This window comes from Indicator indicator, chromosome 4 (genome assembly GCF_027791375.1).
Source record: "Indicator indicator isolate 239-I01 chromosome 4, UM_Iind_1.1, whole genome shotgun sequence".
NCBI classification, from domain to species: Eukaryota; Metazoa; Chordata; class Aves; order Piciformes; family Indicatoridae; genus Indicator; species Indicator indicator.
In genome coordinates, this window is record NC_072013.1 from 5826573 (window position 1) to 5848411 (window position 21839).

Below are 21839 nucleotides of genomic sequence, written 5' to 3' on the forward strand. Positions count from 1 at the left end.
TCGGATTCCCCGAGCTGCCACGCCGAGGGGAAGAGTTGGGATCACATCCATCCATGTTTGCTTCAAAATCCAGCTCCGTATCTCCTTCTCCATCCATGGAGCAGGCAGATTCAGATGCTCTGGACATCAGCACCAAAGTGCAGCTGTATGGTGTGCTCTGGAAGAGACCCTTCGGGAGACAGTCGGCCAAATGGTCCAGGAGGTAAGCCACAGCAACTGATGGATGCTGAGGTGAAATATGAAGCCCAAGGGTGCTGGGGTAAGTTAGAGCCTGTGTGCTTGGTTTTTCAAGTTCATCTGGCTAGGCAAAGACTAGGAGAGAAACTTTGGGCATGGCTTCCCTGCTGCTCTGTGTCTTCTTTACACACTGCCCCGCTCCCCCCCCCCCCCCGCCCCGCATTGTGCTTTCTCCGTTATCTGCTCTGTGCTACCTGCTCTTTGGGGTGGGAATAGAGGGTAGCTGTATCCTCTGGATAATTATCCTATCATCATTTCCAGTCAGCTGGTACATTTTGCCCCCAAACCACTTGATTTTTGTCAATAGCACTTGTTAGAACTCTTTGAGTCCTTTGGGTGTGAAATGGCTAGGTGGGAATGATATCCCATGTGGGACTATGTGTGACTCCAGTTTTGGGCACCTCAATATAAGAGAGATGTGGAGGTGCTGGACTGAGTGCAGAGGAGGGCAATGAAGCTGGTGAAAGGCCTGGAAAATAAGTCTTACGAGGAATGACTGAAGGAGCTGGGGCTGTTTAGTTTGGAAAAGAGGAGGCTGAGAGGAGACCTCATTGCTCTGTACACCTACCTGAAAGGATGTTGTAGAGAGGCTGGTGCTGGTCTCTTCTCACAGGTGATTAGTGATACAACAAGAGGGAATGGCCTCAAGCTACAACTGCATAAGTTTAGACTGGACACTAGGAAAAATTTTTTCCCAGCAAGAGTGGTCAGCCATTGGAATGTGCTGCCCAGGGAGGTATTTGAGTCACCAACCCTGGATGTGTTTGAAGGTCATTTAGATGTGGTGCTTGGGGATATGGCTTAGGGGTGAACTTTATAGAGTGGGGTCCTCGGTTGGACTTGGTGATCCTGAGGGTCTTTTCCAACCTGAATATTTCTGAGATTCTGTGTACAGCCTGGCAGGATTTGTGGAGAAGCATCAGCACTGCAGACTTTCTTGGTGGAAAGGTGTTCTGAATTCTCTCCTGTCTGGTGCTAGGGAGTTGTAAGCTGCTGTGTACCAGCAGCCAGAAAGTCTGGAACTAGATAGCATTTGCTACTTACCAAGGCCAGAGGTATGTTCTATAACATTGAACTGATGGGTTAGGTTGAGGTTTAAAGCCGATGTGGTTTCTTTATCGGAATCGCTGAATCTCCCGGGAGAGCTTTCTGTTGGTTGTCAGATCATGAGACATGACTGTTTATGGCTGGGTACTGGCACAGAAACACGGTACAAGCTCTTTGTCAGTGCTCACTGGGAGTACATGATCCAATGGATTAAACCTTCCAACGTTCCTGGATGGCAGATTAATGTCACCGCTGATAGATGTTGTTGGCAAATGATTCAGTTACAAGACTGGTAGCTGAGAAACTTGCATTTTTCACCCTGCCACTGCCAGAGAAACATTTAGTGATCCAGAGTTTGCTGCTGAGATCTGTTGAAGATGGGCAGTAGTACTTACCTGCTGTTAGTATTTTGATATCTGCACAGGGAAATACTCTGCTACAAAAGAAATCATGGAAAAAAGTCTGCTAGAAAAGAAAGATAATGTGCTAAAGCTTTCCTCCAAGTATAATAATGGTAATTATTATTAATAATATTATTATGATGATAAGAATTCTCCACCAGCTTTGACCTCTTTTTTCATCTTTGGGAATTAAACTGCTATCAAATTGCTGTGTTCATCTGTACTAGAGGTAGTGCTTGGCTCTTTCACACACTGGGGTGGAAGGGCACATGGAAGTGTTACAATTGCTCTTGTGAATCAGACATGAAGCCTGTCACTATGAGTGGCTTCAGACAAAGGTGGTGGAATCCCCAGGACGCCCTGATCCTTCTCAGTGGAGGCTTTCTGCCCAGAAGCAGTAGGGTTTCCTGGGGATGTTCTCGTTATTCACAGAAATGCCTTACCCTTTCCAAATTCCTGAGAATCACATGGAAGTGAGTTACAAAGCAGTGGTTTGTGTGATGTAAAAAGGCATTATTGAGTAATTTTTACCTTATTGCCTTTCACATTCCTTCCTGTTCCCTCTTTTCTCATATAAAAAACATGTACAGAATAGTCTAACATATTTTCTTTGTCAGTTACTCTTTTGAAACCTCCCTACTAAACTAGTCTCTGTTTTTTTTCAGCTACTCCTCATTTTTCATTTAGACCAAATTCAAGCCACGTGAGATTTCTCTCCCCTGTACCACTGACTGCAGGGTAGATGCAACCCCAGTTCTTCAAAGAGAAGGACTCTCCCAGGGGTATTTTGAACATCCAAATAAGCTAAAAGTGCAACTTCTTCAATTGCAATCATGTGCTGCAGTGCAGGAGACCCTTGGTTTGCAGAAGCTGTGATATTTTGTGGCCACTGTACGGTGTTCATCAGAGCATACCTAAGGCTAACTGAGCAGAACAAGGCACAGTGAAGTGTGATGCATAGGAGCAAAAAAGAATTCAATTTCCTTTGTGGTTATAAAGGTCAATGACAGGAGACTTTACCAGGATCTTTGCTTAAAAATATCATTCTAGTGTGTTTGTGCTCCAGAGTGATGTCATAGCCAAAGGGTTTTTTTTGCATCGAGTCACCTGGGATTCTAGACTGGGACTCTCCCTGAGATAGGGGCCAGTCATACACTGGGAACACCTCTGTACAGGCTTGTGCTGAGCTGGGAGGAAAGAAGGTGGCAGGGAGTAGATGGCAAAAGAAGCCTTCAGTTGCTCTTGAAAAAGACTTCAGTTTCCCATTGAAAATAAAGGAGCCACTTTTTTTAGGTTGAATCCAACATATGGGCTAGCCAGGCTTCTTAGTGGTGAATATGCCAAAAGTCTCTGGCTGTGCTCCTGCCTTGGACAAAGACCCCAGTTCCAGTCCCCTGTGAGTAAATGGTCCTATGGTTTACCTTGAAGACTGGTGTGTGCATGGTGTGATAAACACAAACACAAAGCAGTTTAGCTTGACATACTTAGTGTCAAACACTAGTTCATGGTTATGAGCAGGAGCATGAGGTACCTCAGGATTAGATGCTAATAGTAAACTGCTCTGCTCAGAAAGCAGCTTTAGATAGGTGGAGAATTTTTTGTGCTCCGATTTGCAACCTTTGCTGTAGCAGAATTTATTTCCTTTTTCTGTCTTAAAGGTTCTTCATTATCAAGGAAAGTTTCCTGCTCTACTATGCTGAGAGTGAAAAGAAGAGTTTTGAAAGCAATAAATACTTTAATATCCACCCCAAGGTGAGCAGCATGGCATGGGAGAAGGGGTTATTCCTTTCTAACTCCTCCTCCCTACCAACCCCAAGGGCCAGCAAGTCAATGAGAGGTATGTCACAAACCTAACATAGAACTTCAAAAAAGTGACAATCATGTCAGCACTTCTTGAGGGTCCATAATAATTCAACAGGCACATGACTTCAGGGTTTTTTTTCCCTTTTTTTTTGTCTGCCACTTGGTAGTAGGTGTTTTCTATAGTTTTCATGATTTCATAATCAACTCATCTTGTGGCTGTGAGAATATTGCTGGCAAAGCCAGTTGTAAGGCCAACAGCTTTGACTGCTGCTTGATCCTAACCTGCACTTGCACTTGTAAGCAGATGCAGCCAGCCCCTGCTTATCCACATGCCTTCAGCCCTGAGAAGAAGCCTCTGTAGAAGTTGCCTGGAGCTGTCACAGAGGAGGCTCTACACTCAGAGTCTGTTTCACCCTCTGTAGTTGCTGGGGGATGGTGAAGAACATGTGCTTCCAGAGGGGCTGATTTCACCCTGACTGATTGTGGATAGCAGACTCCCCAACCCTCCCAACACAGCACATGTGGGCTCATGACCCACTCGTGGTGACTTGAATGGTGGCACAACTTTCCTCATGGTACTACACTCTGACTTTGCAACGTTTGCCCCTGTAGGGAGATCATCTCCTCTTTGATATGAGTTCCCATTTCTGTTCCCTCCAGGCCAAACGCAGGATACCAGTTAGAGTTCTCCCAGTGGTGGCAGCCCCTTTGCTTTTCATGACCTCTGTGTATTTTCTTTCCTGTGATAGCCAAGACAGGGTAGGGCCCACAGTGACCAAGGGGTAAAGTTCATCTCTGGGTTATTTAATAGTTATACTTGATTTTGCTGACTGAAGTCCTCTGGTTTATCTCTAGGGTGTCATACCCCTGGGAGGCTGCATCGTGGAGCCGAAAGAGGAGCCCAACATGCCTTATGCCATAAAGATCTCTCATGAAGACTTCCATGTAAGTAGACTTCTTCCTCCAAAAATTCCAAGCACCACAGAATGTGTTATTGCTGGTGAGCAGAGAGAGGCTGCCTGACTGCCCCAAGTCTGCTCAAGGCTTTGCTGATGCTCCTGCTTTGACAAACAAGGAAATTTGCTCTTTTTCACATCAGGTCTTATGATGCTAGCAGACCCATAAATAGGTATTCAGGAGCCCTTGAGCTCATGTTGTCTTAACATTTAATTCTTACTATGACTGCTTGCCATGTGCATCTCTTTCCAACGTGTGGTATGCCTGAGTCCTATTTGTTCCCGGGTGGTGGCTACCATGGAGGTGGTAGCCTGTGGTGGGCTCTCATCCCACTATAGCTGTGGCAGCTGTGTCCAGCTCATGCCTGGAGTGTATAGAGGTGCATTAGGCCCCAGCCTCTCTAATACAGGTTTTTTTCCCCCTTCCCCTCTTCTAGGGTAACATTGTTCTAGCAGCTGAATCAGAGCCTGAGCAGGCTCAGTGGTTGGAGATGCTGCAGGAGTCTGGAAAAGTGTAAGCTTTCTTTCTATACCTTATTCTCTCAATCAGATCAATAGATGTGTGAAGAAGCCTGGCTAGAAGGATTGTAGGGAAGCAGGCAACTCTAGTGAGACTTTTCACTTGCTTCCAGCAGTACTGGTCACTCTGTGATGTCAGTAACATCCCTGAGGAACACTGTGGGGTATGCACCTTTCTGCCCAGATCCCAGGGTGCTTGGGTCATGCAGCAGGCAGGAGTCAGCCTCTCAAGACACTTTCATTCTGAAACATGTACGCAGACTAAATCCCAGGGGAGGAGGTGTTAGCAAAGCATTTCCAGCCCACCTGTGGGGGTGAGAGGGTTTGATTGCTGTATGAGTAGAACATTCAGTTCCTAGTTTGTGCAGAATGTTGGTTTGCCACAAGCACAGCAATCCTTCAGCATCCAGGAGCCTGACAGTACACTGAACAGCTGTCCTGCAAAACCAGAACAGGCTCTGTCTTCATCTCATCAGATACAGGAACCTTGAAACTTAGCTCCTCGGAGACCTTGCAGCAGCCTTTCACTACTCAAAGAAACTATGAGAAACGTGGTGACTGTCTTTATAGCAGGGCCTGCTGCAATAGGGGAGGAGATTAGACTAGACCTAAGGAAGAAATTTTTTATGATGAGCATGGTGAAACGCTGGCACAGGTTGCCCAGAGTTTGTAGATGCCTTACCCTGGAAACATTCAAAGCCAGGTTAGATGAGACTTTGAGCAGCCTGATATAGTTGGAAATGTTCCTGATCACTGCATAGGCATTGGGCTAGGTGACTTTTTAATGTTCCTTCCAACCCAAAGGATTCTGTGATTCTAAACAGGAATTTGACACTCCCAATCCAGGCAGAAACTTCTAGAGTCTGTAGAGCAGAGCTTACTATTCAGTTATAAGACTTGGAACAATGAGCTCTTTACCTTTCCTTGGGCACAGCAGAGTAAATGGCTCCATTACAAAATGTGTATGTGGTATCTTGTGATTGGAGGGACAAAAGCTGCTCTTTCAGGCAAGTTTAACTTGTAATACCAATGTGTGCATGGTAAAGGCAATATCTCAGTAAATTCCAATGCTGTGAGACTGAAAACGTTCACACAGTGTTAGGGAGGATCAGCCTGAGCTAAGCTCTGTGCTGCTGCAGTGAGCCTGGCTTTGGTACTGGTGCTTTTGCTGCAGTTACCTCCCAGGCATTGTATGAACTGCACCACAATACTGTCCATTAAAGCTTCATGGCAGCACGAGCCCCGTGGGACACGAAAGCCAAGGCAGAGGTCTGTCACCCATTCCACACAAGCAGGCTTGGCCACTGCAGGGAGGAGGGACCCAGAGGTAGCCTGTGAGTAATTCAGTGTTTTTTCTCCTATACTACATGTCTACAATTGCCTTCACCAACGTTATTCTTAACTATTGCCAAAGACAAAAATTTGAGGGCTGAATAATCTTGAAGGTGTGCAGGGGGAGGAAGGAACGTGGCAGCACAGCTTGGAGGACTCTAGTCCTTGCTTTGATAAACAGGAGATAAATAGCTGTCACGCAGCAGACTTACCCACACCTAGCCAATAATCTGCCCAAACCACTCCCCTTCCCTCTTCTCACTGTCCTTTCATCAGAAAAGGAGGTTGATGCAGCTCCAGTGCAAGCTGGTGATAGACTGTGTTTGAGGAAAAGCACAGAACATGGGATTTATGTCATCAGGGTTGAGTTGGGCGTAAAGCAGCAGCCAGAAAGGCACTGTTTGGGCCAGTAAACTCATCTGCTATGAACAGGAAAGCTAGGAGGATGCAACTGACATCTTCCAGTCAACTTGTTTAGGTGCCCTGTTGTCCCTAGGTAAAGATGATGACAAAGCAGCAGTTTATTGCCATCCTCCTACAGCCCCCTTTATTATTTAAAACCAGTCAAAGGAAAACACAAAACAAAACAAAAGAACAGACCATGACATCCTCAGAAAATCCTAAATCCACTGATTGAGATTTTGTTAAACAGGGGAAAGAGGATAAAATGAACCCAGTATGGAAAATGTTCTCTGATCTCTCTACATCTGCACCCATCTGGGGCTGGGTGGCAGTTGTGTGTGTGTGTGCATGCACAACTGCTTAGCCTCTCACCATCACAGCCTGCTTTAGTTCTTCACTGTTTTCCAAACCCCCTCGTTTTATAAGGAAACAAGTTATTTAGGAGAGGAGAGCCAATGGTCCTTTCGGTCTTGCAAAGTGTTGTGACTTTGACATACCACATTTACCTGATCTTGAAAGCTTTTTTGGAAACACACAAAGGCCTGACTCTCAGCTGTCCAGCTTCTCTTCCCAGGCAGAGAGGCTGCCAGTCAGGGACAGGGGCACACATTCGCTCTCTCTGTCCGTAGTAGCATTCCCTGCACGTGTTTAAAATAGACATGGTGGGCAGCGGGGAAAAAATCCAGCAGGTGATAGAGTGCATATGTCCTGTGCACCACGAAGTGCAAAGTGCCTTCAAAAACCACTTGTGGGTATTCCCAAGAAAGGTAAAACGCAGGCAAGCTAGAGAGAGATTCCACTCCTCCTGCAGCACTGGGAGCAGGTGGTGCTTAGCTATATAGCCAACGGGAATGGTGTGCAGCTTTACAAGAGTTCACCAGAAGGGTGACCCTGTGCCTTCCAGCACTTTACGCAATGTGGCTTTTTCTGATGTAAACTCACTTGGTAAGAGGTACAGAAGACAAAACAAATCCTTCCTCACCTCCCAGCTGAAGTCTTAGCCTCTGCCTCCCCGCTGCTGCTATTGCACACTGGCACTGGCTGCAGCACTTAAAAGGACCGAAAGCTTCAGTGCTAATCAACTGTGTGGGTGCACCTACCAAGTTACAGAGCAGTGGCTGTGATAACCTTTGAGTTACAGACAAGGAAACATCTTGTTAGGCTGGGGAAGGGAAAGAACACTGAAAAAGTGACTCTGATAAACAGCCAGCTTAAAAGCTACTGCTGTGTTGAAACACTCCATTTGATAAATTCTTTTGTGTGTGTTCCCCCTGCCCCGAGCTGTTTGCTGTTGGTTTTTCTGGATGCAGATTCATCCTGTATAAGAGAGTTGCTGTTCCTGTGTATGCATCTATATAAATAGATCAGGATGACTGTTGCATATGCATTTTAGGTATTGTAGGTTTGTAGATTTTATTTTTTTAATGGAACATGAATAGAAGTGAGCAGCAAATGCCATTTCTTCTTCTGGTTTTGTTTTGTGTGTTCTTGTCCTGGAAAGAAGGAAAGGCACAGAAAGGAAAAAGAAATGAAAGGAAAGAGTCAATAAATGGTTAATGTTTGAAGAAGAGTAACTGTAGCAGTAAAATATTGAAAAGGCAGCTGATGGCACTGGCCTGTGGGAAGCTAGTTGAGTTAAAAGCTAAAATTTGGTTCTAAAGTCTCTCAGGATCCATTTAATGGGTTCCAGGTACATCTTGTAGTTGGAGGCTGTGTATGTGCTAGGTTTGTCTGGAGGCCTTGAAGACTAAGATCAGTGTAGAAGTCTTCAAAACACTGGGAAAAAAGCCACATTTGAATAGCTGCAGTGTTGACACAGAGCTCTTGTATTTAAAGAAAAAAAATATGGAATATCAGGGAAAGTTCTCAAATTAATCTGAGGAGAAAAATGTAGAGAATTGCTGTTGCAGCTGATGAGAATCTGTGTGCTTGAATTCCTTGGTAGATTGCCCAGCTGAGTCCCCTGCCTGTTCCTTAATTGTCTGCTTTACTCTGCTCCTCCTAGGACCTGGAAGAATGCCCAGCTGGGAGAAGCCATGATCGAGAGCCTGGAAGCCCAAGGACTGCAGCTGGCCAAGGAAAAGCAAGAGTATTTAGGTAGGAAGCTTTTATTCCCCAAAGTTACAACCCCCAAAATAGCCAGTTTGCTTTTCTGGAGTGGTGAGGATAAAGCTGGACAAGCATTTTCAGTCAGCAGCTGGAATTCAGGTTCTGAAGACAAAGATGTGGATGTCAAGGTAAGATCTGGACATCTGTCTGGAGTGTGAAAGGAAGAACGTGCTGTGGCCAGCATGCTGCAGGTCTGCTGTTCCTCCTGGCTGGATGTGCATTGCCTCTGAGAAGCTTGGATGAGCTGATTTCAGCTGCTCACCAGGCCAAAACCCCATACCTTTATCTCCCTGAGTCACACAGGGCTGGTATTTTGAAGCTGATCACAGCTTTTCAGGCATGAGTTCTCCTCCTCTAGTTGTTGGTTTGTAGGTTTTTTTGTGGTCTTGCTCTACTTGGCCTCGTCTCTATTTGCTCACACTGGAAGTGAAAATATTTGCTTGAGCTTGCTTCAAGTGTCTAATGGTAGTGACTAATTTGTCATTGCTTTCTCCATGGGCAAAGAAAAGAGATCAGTTGCTTCAGATGAATATAGACTAATTTAGGTTATAAGAGACTTCTAGAGGCTATCTAGGCTAACCCCTGAGTCAGAAAACAGCCTCTGGCTGTCATTGCCTTGGGTGCTGTGACTGACTTGGGAGGTTCAGTTGCCTCTTCCCCATGTCTCTTATAGCAAGAGCAAAGGGAGAGCAGCTTTTCTAACCTGGGTGCCTAAATTGGAGCATTCTCCAAGAATAAGAGCCCTTCTGACCTGGGGCCTGCTGGTCACGTGTGTGAGCCCAGTGATTTTCCTGGGCAATCATCTGCTTTCAACAATTTAGCAGCAAACCTGGGTGTTCCAGCTTCCCGATGCCTTTAGCAAGGGCTCATGGTACCTGCTCCTAGCCATCAAGCCACTGGAGGAATCTTGAAGAGCCTTTCATGTTTCTGCATCCATGCTGACCAGCGGTGATTTCAGCGAATGGTTGCACGTGTAACAGCAATCAAGTGTCAGGGCATATTCATTGTGGTCAGAAGGATGAGCTCATATGTGCACCAGGCAAGGAGGGGTGGTTCCACACCTGGCAAAGGGAAAATGGGGAGTGCTGAAAGGAGGACCTGGAGGCACAGGACAAAAATTAGGAAGAGGAAAGTTTTGTCAAAACATTATTTTGCAACCATCAGAGCAGACTACGGCATCTACAAAACTAGGGAGCCACAGTATGATACTAGACAAGGTGACAGAGGAAAGAGGAATATGTGATCTCTACAGGAGATGTTTGGAAAATCAAAAAATATATATATGTATCATTAGGTTCTTTCATCCACGACAAGAACATTCAGAGCTGGTCAGGTGTCACAGTTGGTTACTTTCTTTTGACAGCAACGATCTATCTATTTTTCTATAACTACTGCTGCATTAGATTTACCTTGGGTGGTCTGTGTCTGAGACTGCTCCTGGCAGCAGGTGAAGACTCTCTGGAGGAAGCAAATGTTGCTCTGAGGAATTCTGTGAATCCCTGTGGAGTTACCTTCCACCTGCACCCTGCTGGTTTCTTTCTCAGGCAGGGACTTTGAAAAAGCCCATCAAGGTCTGGAATTGCCCCCACACCTGGCAGGAGGGGCAGAAGAGGGAAAGTGAGAGAGGTTCTGTGTAGCTGTGCTTGGTCCTGGCAAGGAAAAAGAGGGCAAGAATGCAGAGAGGCAGGAGTGGTGGTCAGCACAGCTTTAGCAATGTGACACTACTGCTCTGGCATCGCTTACTTGGCTGGGACATCCCAAGGTGACAACAGAGAGCTGGCAGTTATGTGCAGCACAAAGGAGAGAGCAATGTGCTGGGTGGGTAGGGCTGGAGCTCTGAGCTGCAGACTATACCACTGTTAGGGGTGCAACCCACTTAACCTTTCTGTGCCTTTGTTTCCTCACGTGTGAAGCAGAGATAAGAATATTTTTCTGGCCCAGCTAAAGGATTGGGAAGGTTAGTTCATTAAAGATCTTTAAAAACACTGAGAGGAAGCCGTAGCAGGACCACACAACAATATGGTTGCTTAGTTTACTAAGTTATTTGGCAGGAGGGAAACTGTATAACATCCCATTAGTGTCATCTCTGCCTTTGGAGCCTCCCAGACAGATGCACAGAAAGCAAGAGGGACAGCAATGTTTTTCAAGCTTCAACCAGGCAGTGTTTCATGTTCGTAAATATTCCTGGGATATAAAATGCTTTTCTGTGTGTCTGACTTTTGTGTGTGTTTGTAGATAAGCTAATGGAAGAAACAGAAGAGCTGTGTCTGCAGAGGGAGCAAAAAGAGGTGAGCAATCAACACAGTTCCCTTCAACTTCCTTGTGGCAGGACTAGAAGGTTCCTTGGAGGCTAAAAGAGCCTCAAAACAACCTCTGACCCCTGTCAATTAAAAAAATTAATAAGAGCCATTAGGGATGAGTACTGGAGGATTCCTTTTCCCAGACACTTGCCATGCAGTGTGCTTGTGTTTATGTCTCCAGGAGGACCAGGAAGGAGGATCAGGTTAAATTCATAGTTGCTGTAATCACCATTATACACTTGTTATTTAGCAGATTCAAGAAGACTGGCAATGAGCTTGTCTGTCTCCACAGTCAGCATGCAAATAACATGGCATTGTTCTAGTGGAGAAATACCACTGTGAGAACCAAAGGGCTGCACGAAGACACCAGAGATGGGGAGAATAAACATGGCACTAAGGAAAACTCAAGAGCGAGTGACTATTGCATCTTAATTGATCAAGTTTAATACTGTTTTCCAAATTACTCCTTTTATTTGCTTAAATCAATAAAAGGAGCTCATTCCTATATTTACACCAAATGTGTTTCAGTTTTGATAGACCATGATAAAATTATGCAATGGTTTGTCCTGTTATTCAGTAGGAAATCCTCCATGGCCGGAGGCCACCACACTGCAAGCTTGCACGCTGCTGCATCTGCCATTTTCCAGTGAATCACAAGTGACTGTTGCCCCTCTTGAGCAAGAGATGTCAATGCTAACCTTGGCTTCTCAGGCCTGTGGTTTTCCTCTGTACATTTCTGCAGAGCTAAAGTCCAAAGGCACACCTGGAGGGCTAAACTGCTTCTGCCTCTTCAAGGAAATGCCTCTATCTCATGAGGTAGCCTGGTCTGCACAACCTACATCCATAGGGAGGGAAATGCCCTTTTCTAAAGACCCTGGAACACATTTCTGCTCACACAAAGCCATGTAGGAGACCTCCGTTGCCCACATAGAGCAGGTGGTGCCAGGTTAGTTTGAAGGAATTTTGTGTTGAAGAAGGAATGAATATATAGCTCATGGAGCTGTGGCAGCCTGACTTGCTGTGAGCCTCAGTGCCTCACAGCATGAATGTTGGACAAACACCTTGAACAATTTATCTGTGCCACGGAGCAAGTTTCTCACTATGAATTTATCTGTTGGCACTGCTGGTTTGTGACCTGCCTCACCCTAGCAGATGAGGCTGCAAGGGGCATCTGACTGGGGGCTATAGGTTTCAGTGTAATTGCTTCCTCTGGTCTAGAAGAGTCTGCTTCAGGGCTTGACAACAGCTTGTGATAGTCAGTGCTGTCTAGGCATGGGTTTACTGTCATGAAGGCAGTGACAGGCTGATTCAACTGTGCAAAGCTGTAAATGTGAAGTTTGTCTTCTCTCCTCCCAGTGGGAATGGAGAGCAAGGCTCAGCTAGTAGAAGACACAGCAGTGCTTCAAGTGTCACATTCCTGTCCAGGCTTTCTGTATCTGCACATGTGGGTGCCTGGAAATGGTACATTCAAGTTGAGTGCAGATCTTCTAGCAAGTTTTGGAGCAGGTTTCCCAGGGAGGTGGTGGAAGCCTCATCCCTGGAGGTTTTTAAGGCCAGACTGGATGTGGCTCTGAGCAACCTGATGTAGTGTGAGGTGTCCCTGCCCATGGCAGGGGGGTTGGAACTAGGTGACCCTTGAGGTCCCTTCCAGCCCTAACAAGTCTATGATTCTATAATTCTTTACATGTGCAGCAACGCTGATCTGTGCAGGGAGCAGGTCTGTGTTTTCCAGGTGGCTGGTAACATCTCTGTGACTTTTGGCTGTTGAAATACACAACCAACATTCAATCCCTTCCAATTGCCCCAGGACAAAAGCCTGGTGGACTCAAGCACTCCATGACTCTACATTGCTCAGGTTAAAAGTCTCAGGCAGTGTTAACACTGAAGCCTTTTCCAACTGTGTGTGAGCAGACTTTGTTCCTTGTCTTCTTTTTCTCTCTCCAGGAACTTGAGCGTCTGAACCAGGTCCTGGAAGCAGAGAAGCAGCAGTTTGAGGAGGTGGTACGGGAGCTGCGACTGGAGCAGGATCAGATCAGAAGGTGAGGAGGTGAACTACACAGCACAGGAAAATGACATGAATTCCCACACTGGGCAGAAGTGCTGCTTTGGTGATGGATCAAAACTTATTTTGTGCATTTAGGAAAGGGATAAATGACCAAAACAAGAACAGTTGGAAACTACCTGCATTTGCTACCACTAGATCACCAATAGAAGGCAGCATTTGGGGATCATTTTCAAAGAGCTGAGACATAAGCAAACCCCAGATTATTTGGGGTAGCATGGCAATAGAGACGTGCTAGAGCACGTCAGAGAGGCAGTTAGTGTGATTGACCAACCATGGAATCCTGTGGGCTTCAGAACCTGATTTTCCACCATCATCTTAAGAACATTGGATGGATAAAGAATTTGCCTCACCAAGAACAACTTTGTCATTTTTGAGAGTTGCACTATGCAATATATGAATAGCTATGCATTTAGAAAATTAAAGACCTAAGTGCTTTGCCCTGAGTGTCACTGCTCTAGGTTTTTTGTGGGTTTTTTTTTTGTTTGTTTGGTTTGTTTTTGTTTGTTTTGTTGTTTTTGTTTGGTTTGGGGTTTTTTGTTTGGTTGGTTTGGTTTGGTTTTTTTCCTAAGTAGTTCCCCTAAATACTTTTTCTCTCCCTACATAACACCCCAGGAAAAACAGTGCAATTTTACAAATTGCTTTGGGTTTCATAGACCCTCTCTGCTTAGCTATAACTGTCTTGCCTGAGCAACTCATGGGTTTGGTTTTATGATCAGTAGGCACGGTAAAGTTTCTTGGATGTCTGCAGAGTTTCCAAGGCATGATGCTTTCTGGCAAGCTCCTGACTCTCCAGCGCTGCCTGTATCAAGCACTGGTCTTGCACTAGGGGATCCGCAACCTGTGCAGTCTGCATGACTTCCATGGGGCTGTTGTTCCCCTGCAATATCTGTCACCCTTTTTGCTTCTTCAGGGAGCTAGAACTCACAGCCTGCTCCCTTAAAGGAGTGGAAGAAGAAAAGAAAGAGTTACGAAGCCTGACAGAGTCCTTACAGAAAACACTAGAGGTGAGTGACCACTTCTCCCCTCCAAGTGACTATTTTGCTAATGATCCATGAGAACTGCCCAGGGCTGAAAGCAAAGCTGTATTGTGGAATTTAACACCCACTGCTTCTGGTGTGTTTCAACAGGTTCATTTGGTAGCTGATATGAAGGCCAGAATCACCTGCTAAAATGCAATAGAAGTGATGTAGAGACCAACAGAACCAAACTTATCTCAGTAGTACTAGGACAATAGCCATAAGTTACAGTTGGGGAAGCTCTCTCACAAGAGAGAGACTTTTAACCAGACACCTAGGCAGGCAGAGGGGGAGGGGAGAGGCTGAGAAAACTCTTTCTTGGAAGGCTTTTACAACCCAATTGTAGAAAGGCACAGCTGTCCATATCTTGCTGTGTGACAGACCAACTCTGAACAGAAGGCTGAACTAGAGGATACCAGACAGTCTCTTCCAGCCAATATGGCTCTCAGTCTGTGATAGCTTTCTAATTTCTTAATTTATTTTTTTGTTTAACTGTGGCTCCCTAAGTCCTATTGGAAATCCGAGCAGCAGAGAGGCATTCTTTATGCACAGCAGAGAACATAGTTCCTAGGGAATCACATTGGAATTTAGGACATGGAGTGTTGGTTTAACCTATCCTTACTTATCACTGTTGGATTGGTAAAACGTGTTTTTTCTAAATGTGTATTGTTTGTGGAATTTGTGACTCTGTCCTTGTGGGATTCTGCAAGTTTGTACTAAAATCTGTTGCTAATGTCCCCTTGAGCTCTTCTTGCCTAAAGTTGAGGGTATGAAAAAAACACTGGAAAGTTAGGGAGAGACCATTCATGCTCTAGTGGCACGAGCAGACTGAACACTACACAGGAAAATAGCATCATATATCCATGGTTAGAAACGTCACAGAGGGATGCCTCTATTTCCCACTGAGTAGCAAGATGAGGAGGGAAGCAAGGGAAGGTACCTGCATCGCAGATGCTCAAGGCTCTAATTCCTGAGCCGAGACCTTACTAGCATTTCATGTAAAGGAGCCTGCAGGTTCTTGCCCATTTGCTTAGCAAAAGTTTGCTACTCATGAAGCAGGTGTAAAATGAAAATAATTTTTTGTTATTCTTGTTTTTAAACTGAATGAGGCTTGGGTATGTAAGGTATGGAGGTATTCAATAGGGAGGAGGAGTCAGGCAGAAATAGAAGCAGGATTGATGCATTCAATCTGCCTTTTTTCTAGGAGCTCTCCCTGGAAAAGCAGGAAATGCTGAAGGTGCTGGAAGAAAATGAGAGCCAGGTTCCACCAACTAGCCCCAACAAGGAGCAGAGCACCATCTGGGGACTGCGCTGTAGCCTGCAACAGATTGAAGAGAAGATGCAGCAGCTTCTGGAAGAGAAATTATTGGCAGAGAAGAGGTGAAATGGGGGGTGAGAGGGGCAAGGGAGGGGAAAAGGGGTTGATGGGGCTAGGTCTGGGTGTCGACAGAGGCAAGGATGTGATGTGATCCAATGTGAAGAGGGTGGTAGGAGAAGAGAGAGTTTTCCTCTTCACAAGTGGAAGGCAATCAGAAAGGGTGTAGCTAAATATTTCCTGCTTATTGTGAAACCTGAAGAGGCACAAGATCTTTTACAATTTCCATTGTTGAGTGCAGTAAAGAGGACACTTTGTTCTGCTCAGGCTTAGTGGTGCCAAGTGGCATTACTATCTACTGACTTGCTTTTTGATTGCCAGCACAAGAAAAGTGTGGAAGCTTTCCTGGTTCCCATGGCAGGCAAGGCGGATGAACTCCTCACTGCTTCTTGGGCATGCTCCTTTCAAAGCAGAAGTTAAGCACATGAATCCATTTGGTGTTCATGGGCTTGTCTATAGGAAGTGCGTAGTGCTCCTGGACCTTCTCTGGGGATTGAGAGTGTTCCATTCAGGAACTGTCCACCTGGCTTTCTCTAGCAATGCCTGTGTCATTGAAGCGAAACACAGGCAGTGTTCCTGTCAGCACATCTCCATTAAGGGCAGCCAGGTAGCAAAGCACACATCAGCACAGCACTGGGCGCCTGCCTTCCTGTGAGTTGTTCCTTCCTTTGCTGTACTGTGCACCAGGATGAAGGAGAACGAGGAGAGGTCGCGAGCACTGGAGGAGGAGCGAGAATTTTACTCTTCCCAGTCTCAAGCACTGCAGCACTCACTCTCGGAGCTGAGTGCGGAGAAGCAACAGACAGAGAGAGACCTCAAGGTAGCCTTGCGTATTGCTGTCCCTGGGTCCGTGGTCCTGAGTCATCTTCCTTTAAGTTCTTCCCCGATTGAGTCGGAGTCTTGATTTTATTTTGTTTTTCTTTTTTTTTGGTTGCAAATCTTCATTTGCTATGCTTCATATCATGGTAACAGATGAATTTGTCATTTGTGTCCAATGACAGCACTACTGTTGAATTATTAATTCTGAGCTCTGACTAACCCATTCAGTAAAAATTTTCATTTGATACTGTGAAAGTAGACACTGTCAAGAGTATTTTAGAAGAAAAAACGTTGCAGAATTGAAGAGAAATCTTCCCTTTCTTGTGTTCAGAGAATCTGTCTTAAGATTTGTAAATTTTCAGGCAGCTCTGGATGGATGTGGGTTGAAAAGTTAGAGGAACACAGGTGAGATACCAACGCTTTGTTATATCACTAATGAATGACAACTTAATCTATGCAAAGGTAAATTGGACAAAGTATGTTAAATAATGTAAAGGCCCTCCCGTTCCTCCTCAGCTGCAAGTACTTGCATAAGCACAAATGTACATGGTGAAATTCCACATGGGTTATATAATAAGAGGGAAGATGTGAAAATGAAATTCCGAGAAAAGGACAACTGCTAAAACAATCTGCACTTCAAGTTCAGATTCTGTCTGAAGACATCAGAAGTAACTTGTTCTGTGTTGTCTGACAGTATTTCTACTGGTTTCCCTTACTGTTGTTCTTTCATTTTGATTTGCTTGCTGGGTCCCTTGCAGACCCTGTGAGTTAGCAGGACGGTCACTGAGATGCAAGCTGGTTTTCAGTAATGCTTATTCTCTTCTTCAGGCTGAGGTGAAGATGCGCATGGATCTGGAGAAGAGACTGAGAGAAGCTGAGAAAGCGCTGAAAAGTTTAGAAAGAGGCTTAAATTCTCTGGATTGCAACAAGGAGGAAGAGGAGAAGATGAAAGCAGATGTCAGTAACTTGAGAAGTAAGTCAGTCATCCACCCTCTCTACTGATGAGCAAGGTCTAAGAGAGGAAATATTTCTAGCCATCTTCCCAGTCACAAAAAAAAGTTCTCAAATCAGCAAAGGTGCTCTCCCAACTCCTTGTACCTCAACCACACCCCTCTTTTGAGGAGCTAGAATGTTTTAGGCAGGCACTTGGTATTTTGCCCCCTAAGGAGAAAACAATTATTCCAGTCTTTCCTGTTGGGTGGAAGACAAACCCAGGGACAGAAACAAACATGCTGTCCAAACCATCAAACAAGGAAACTCTGGCAGAGCTGTAACGACTAACTAGGCTTGAATTAGAAAGAGTCCTCTTATTTCCTTCAACATAACCTCTTCTCAGCCTTGCTTACAAGAACAGCAGCAGTTTAAGGAGGACTGCAGTTGCTGTGGCAACGTGCTGGTAGGTTAACCGACAGGTGAAGTTTGTATTGTTAGTCAGAGTTGAATCACTGCATCAGCACAGTGTTGATAAGCTGAGAAGACTGCAGTCCACAGGTCAAGTTCCGAACAGCTCATCTCTGTTCCTTTGCCTTTTCATTATGTTTTGATGGTTTTGTAAGATGGGGTGTTACCCAAGCACCTAGCTTCAGTCAGGTTTGGGAGGTTTGGGAACTTACATGGGGAGCTTCAGCTGGATGAAGTCTTGCTTGTTTTCCATCCTCAAGTATATTGCAGGGGGAAGCTGTTATGAAGATGCTTTATCTGGCATCATTTCAGTGAAAGGTGAATGTATTGTGCCAATATAGAAAACTCGGTCTCTTTCTGAGCACTGCAGTTTTGTATACACACATACTCATAAATTATATCTATAAATATATGTAAAATAAGCATTATTAAGTGGTTTCTACCTCGGATTTCTAAAGTGAGGCAAATGGGCATAATTTAAGAGAGTAAGAATGTAACAACAAGCAAAACACAGTTCAAAATGTTCTCTTTAACATCAGCCTTAGCACAGACTGCCTCAGTCCTTCCAAGTGATTCCTGCAGATCTGCACTGCCCTTCTATATAAGAGTGGGCACACATTAGTACATAAGCCCTCCAAACAGAATCACAGAAATGTTCAGGTTGGAAAAGATCCTCAGGATCACCAAGTCCAACCAAGAACCTTACTCTGCAAAGTTCACCCCTAAGCCATATCCCCAAGCATCACATCTAAATGACCTTTAAATACATCCAGCGCTGGTGGCCCAATCACCTCCCCGGGCCACACATTCCGATGGCTGACCACTCTTGCTGGGAAAATTTTTTCCTCGTGTCCAGTCTAAACCTACCAAGTTGCAGCTTGAGGCCATTCCCTCTTGTTCTATCACTAATCACCTGTGAGAAGAGACCAGCACCAGCCTCTCTACAATGTCCTTTCAGGTAGGTGTACAGAGCGATGAGGTCCCCCCTCAGCCTCCTCTTTTCCAAACTAAACAGCCTCAGCTCCTTCAGTTGTTCCTCATAAGACTTATTTTCCAGGCCTTTCACCAGCTTCATTGCCCTCCTCTACACTTGCTCCAGCACCTCCACATCTCTCCTGTATTGAGGTGCCCCAAACCAGACACAATACTCAAGGTGAGGCCTCACCAGAGTGGAGTACAAGGGGACAATCACCTCTCTACTCCTACTGGACACAGCATTTCTGATACAAGCCAGGATGCCATTGGCTTTCCTAGCCACCTGGGCTTGCTCATATTCAGCTGCCCATTGATTAGAACCCCCAGCAGCAAGGGAGTAGCCACAGGCAGGAGTACAGCAAGACTGGAATGGCAGAAGATATGCCAGTTAAGGTGGTAAGAGGAGAAATGGGCTAAGAAAAGCAGGTTTTAACACTGTCAGAGTTTGGACAAAGTTTAAGGCTTTGCATGGAACCTATGATGTTTAAATGTATGTTCAGGTATTTGCTATGCTATTAAGAAATACATAGTCTCTGTGTGTCTGCCAGCACTTCCCTTTTTGCAGTTAGACTTGACTGGTCTTAGAAGTCTTCAAAGGAAGCGTGATGAGGAAGGCTTCTAACACCACCATTACAAGACGGCTGAGAAGTTTTATCATAATATCAGAGACTTCAGGCAGTTGGATCACAATGGTATTTGGGAATGATTGATGGGGAATGGACAGTTGCAAGTTCTTTTTCTATAATTTGATTATGCATTTGGTGGCGATTGAGGTTTTTGTCCTTTTGAACTTGTTCATTCCGATGAACTTCATGGATTGCTGTTTGTGAAGATCTAGGGAGATGCTGTAAGTCATTATCTGACTCTGCCCAGCAGTGAGTGCACTCCCTCGTGACAGCGTTGTTGCTTGAGGTGTCTATCCCGTCATGGCTCATGGTAGTGTCTCTCCTCAGAGTTCTTTGAAGAGTGCATCCGCAGCGCGGAGCTGGAGGCCAAGATGCCTGTGATCATGAAGAACTCTGTGTACATTCACAAGGCTGCCACTCGTCGCATAAAGAGTTGCCGCTTCCACCACCGGAGAGGCAGCACTTCGTGGAATGACTGTAGGTGCTGGGAAGCTTCTTGCTCTGTACCCTGCCAAGAGTAGATTTGTGCAGATGGGGCTGAGAGAACAGTAAAGTCTTCAAATGTGGTTCATTTTCTACATTCCCTAGTAGCAGAATACAGCTACAGGGAAAAATTCAGCTTCTGTACCTGGAGAGCAAGCACTGAGTCCTTGCTGTGACTCCTGGGCCCCTAGAAATACATGGTCAAGGCTGAATTCATCTGAATGCTTAACCACAGACTGAGTTAGGTTAGATGGAACATTTGCAAAGTCAGATCAGATTCTATGAGGCACCACCAAAGGCAGCTGTAAAGAAGAAAAGTGTGTTCCCATGGCGTTTTCCTCCTCTGAAAACAGTAAGGTGAGGCTGTTAGAGTGCAATGGTTAGCTCATCCCTTGCCAGGCTCTCACTCATGTTGCTCACAGTGATTGTGTGCTAAAGCAAAGCTTTATCTTCAGTTTGTGTCCCTGAGGAAGAATGCTGACCTTTGTCCTGCTCTTGTTTCAGTGAAGCAGTCGCAGTCCTTCATATTCTCTCACAGAGAAGCTGAAAACCTTGAGGAACTGAAGGAGGCAGCCAAAAGACTGAGCCGGGACCAGCACTTCAGGGCAACTCTCCATCGAATCATGAGATCACAAAAGGATTCTGCTTCAGGGGATGAAAAGTGACTCTTGTTGGGAGGGGGCTTCTAACCTGAACTTGCCATTCAGTTCTGCAAAAGTTATACCATCTGCACTAGGGTCAGAAGACAGAGTTGTCCTTTGCTGGGGAAAGTGTGTATGTAGGCAAGTCCTTCAGGTAGTGGCTTTGCAGTAGTTTGAATGCTTCCTGTAGCCCAGCAGATCTTCTCTGCTGACCACTCCAGATCTATTTGCTTTAGCTGCTAATGTTAAGCCATATTTTGCCAAGATACCATGGTCGGTGTTGAAGAGAACCACAGACCACAGCTTAGCAAGTGCCTCTTCTTGCCTTTCCTGTCTACTGTGTCTGCCAAACACAAGTGCTTCTGAGGAACTCCTTTATCAAACTATGCTTAAACTAGTGTAGCACCCACAGTTAGGACACAGCTTACCTTGCTCTACCTGATACCCCCTAGAAAATGGCTTGCTGCTCACCCCCCAACAAAGAGCACTTCAGCAGGGCATGTTCCCTGACACGTTCTCTGAAGACCACAGCAGTCCCAGCCTCCCAAGCACAATAGCGCCAACTGTCTTGATGTTGCATCATATCAAGAAAACGGTAGCAACACAAAGACAAGACAACCTGAGGACGCTGTGGACTTTGCTCCAAGGAATGTCATGTGCAGAAAAGAGGATTGCATTGTGTTGCCTGTGGGCAGAACATGCTGACTTCACCTTTGCACTTTTCTTTGCATTGGGACATCTGGATGAGTTTCTGCCAGGAGGAGGAGCAGAGCTGCTGCTGCAGAAGGTGTTATCTACAGGAATATGCAGCATGGAGGAACCTTTGACTCTGCCCTCCTCATAACCTCTGTAAAACCAAGCTAGAGAACAGCAAGGTGAGGCATGTTATGGGACCCAAACCCACTGCTGCTTGTAGAATTAAACATTGTCAGCAGTAAGCTGTCAGGGCTGTGAAGGCAGTGAAAGTCATCTCTGTATGTGCTACACTGACTAGCCTGTGCCCAAGGCTTTGTGCTACTCTCTACCAGTCTTCTCGCTGCCAATCCAGGCTATCTTGCTGAAACTGAGAACTCTGGCAAGTCGAGGCTGGATTGGAAGAGGCACTGTGGACTGCCTCTTCAGAAATGGGCTTATGGCTGCCCTCTGTCCCCTCTCAAGGGCTTCCCACATAGTTATTGCACAGGGGCATTTGCCCTACATGTGGAGTTTTGTGTGATAGAGGAACCACTTTGTGATGGAAACCTTGCAACCTCTCCTACCTCCTTTACGGAAGCAGCTGGCTAACGGTTAACCCTGATGCAGTACCAGCCCTGCCTGTGGTTACAGAGCATT

The 21839-nt window shown here is 45.5% G+C and overlaps 1 protein-coding gene across 1 annotated transcript; it reads left to right on the forward strand.

Annotated features, from left to right (window-relative positions):
- The first annotated feature begins 53 nt into the window (after positions 1-53).
- PLEKHD1 (pleckstrin homology and coiled-coil domain containing D1) lies at positions 54-20531 on the forward strand. Its single transcript, XM_054400578.1, has 13 exons — positions 54-202; positions 3344-3437; positions 4344-4433; positions 4882-4958; positions 8703-8794; positions 11042-11094; positions 13051-13145; positions 14082-14175; positions 15392-15567; positions 16250-16382; positions 17210-17354; positions 19711-19860; positions 20371-20531. Exons 1-13 carry the CDS (start codon positions 54-56, stop codon positions 20529-20531), a joined length of 1509 nt encoding a protein of 502 aa, XP_054256553.1.
- Positions 20532-21839: the final 1308 nt, after the last annotated feature.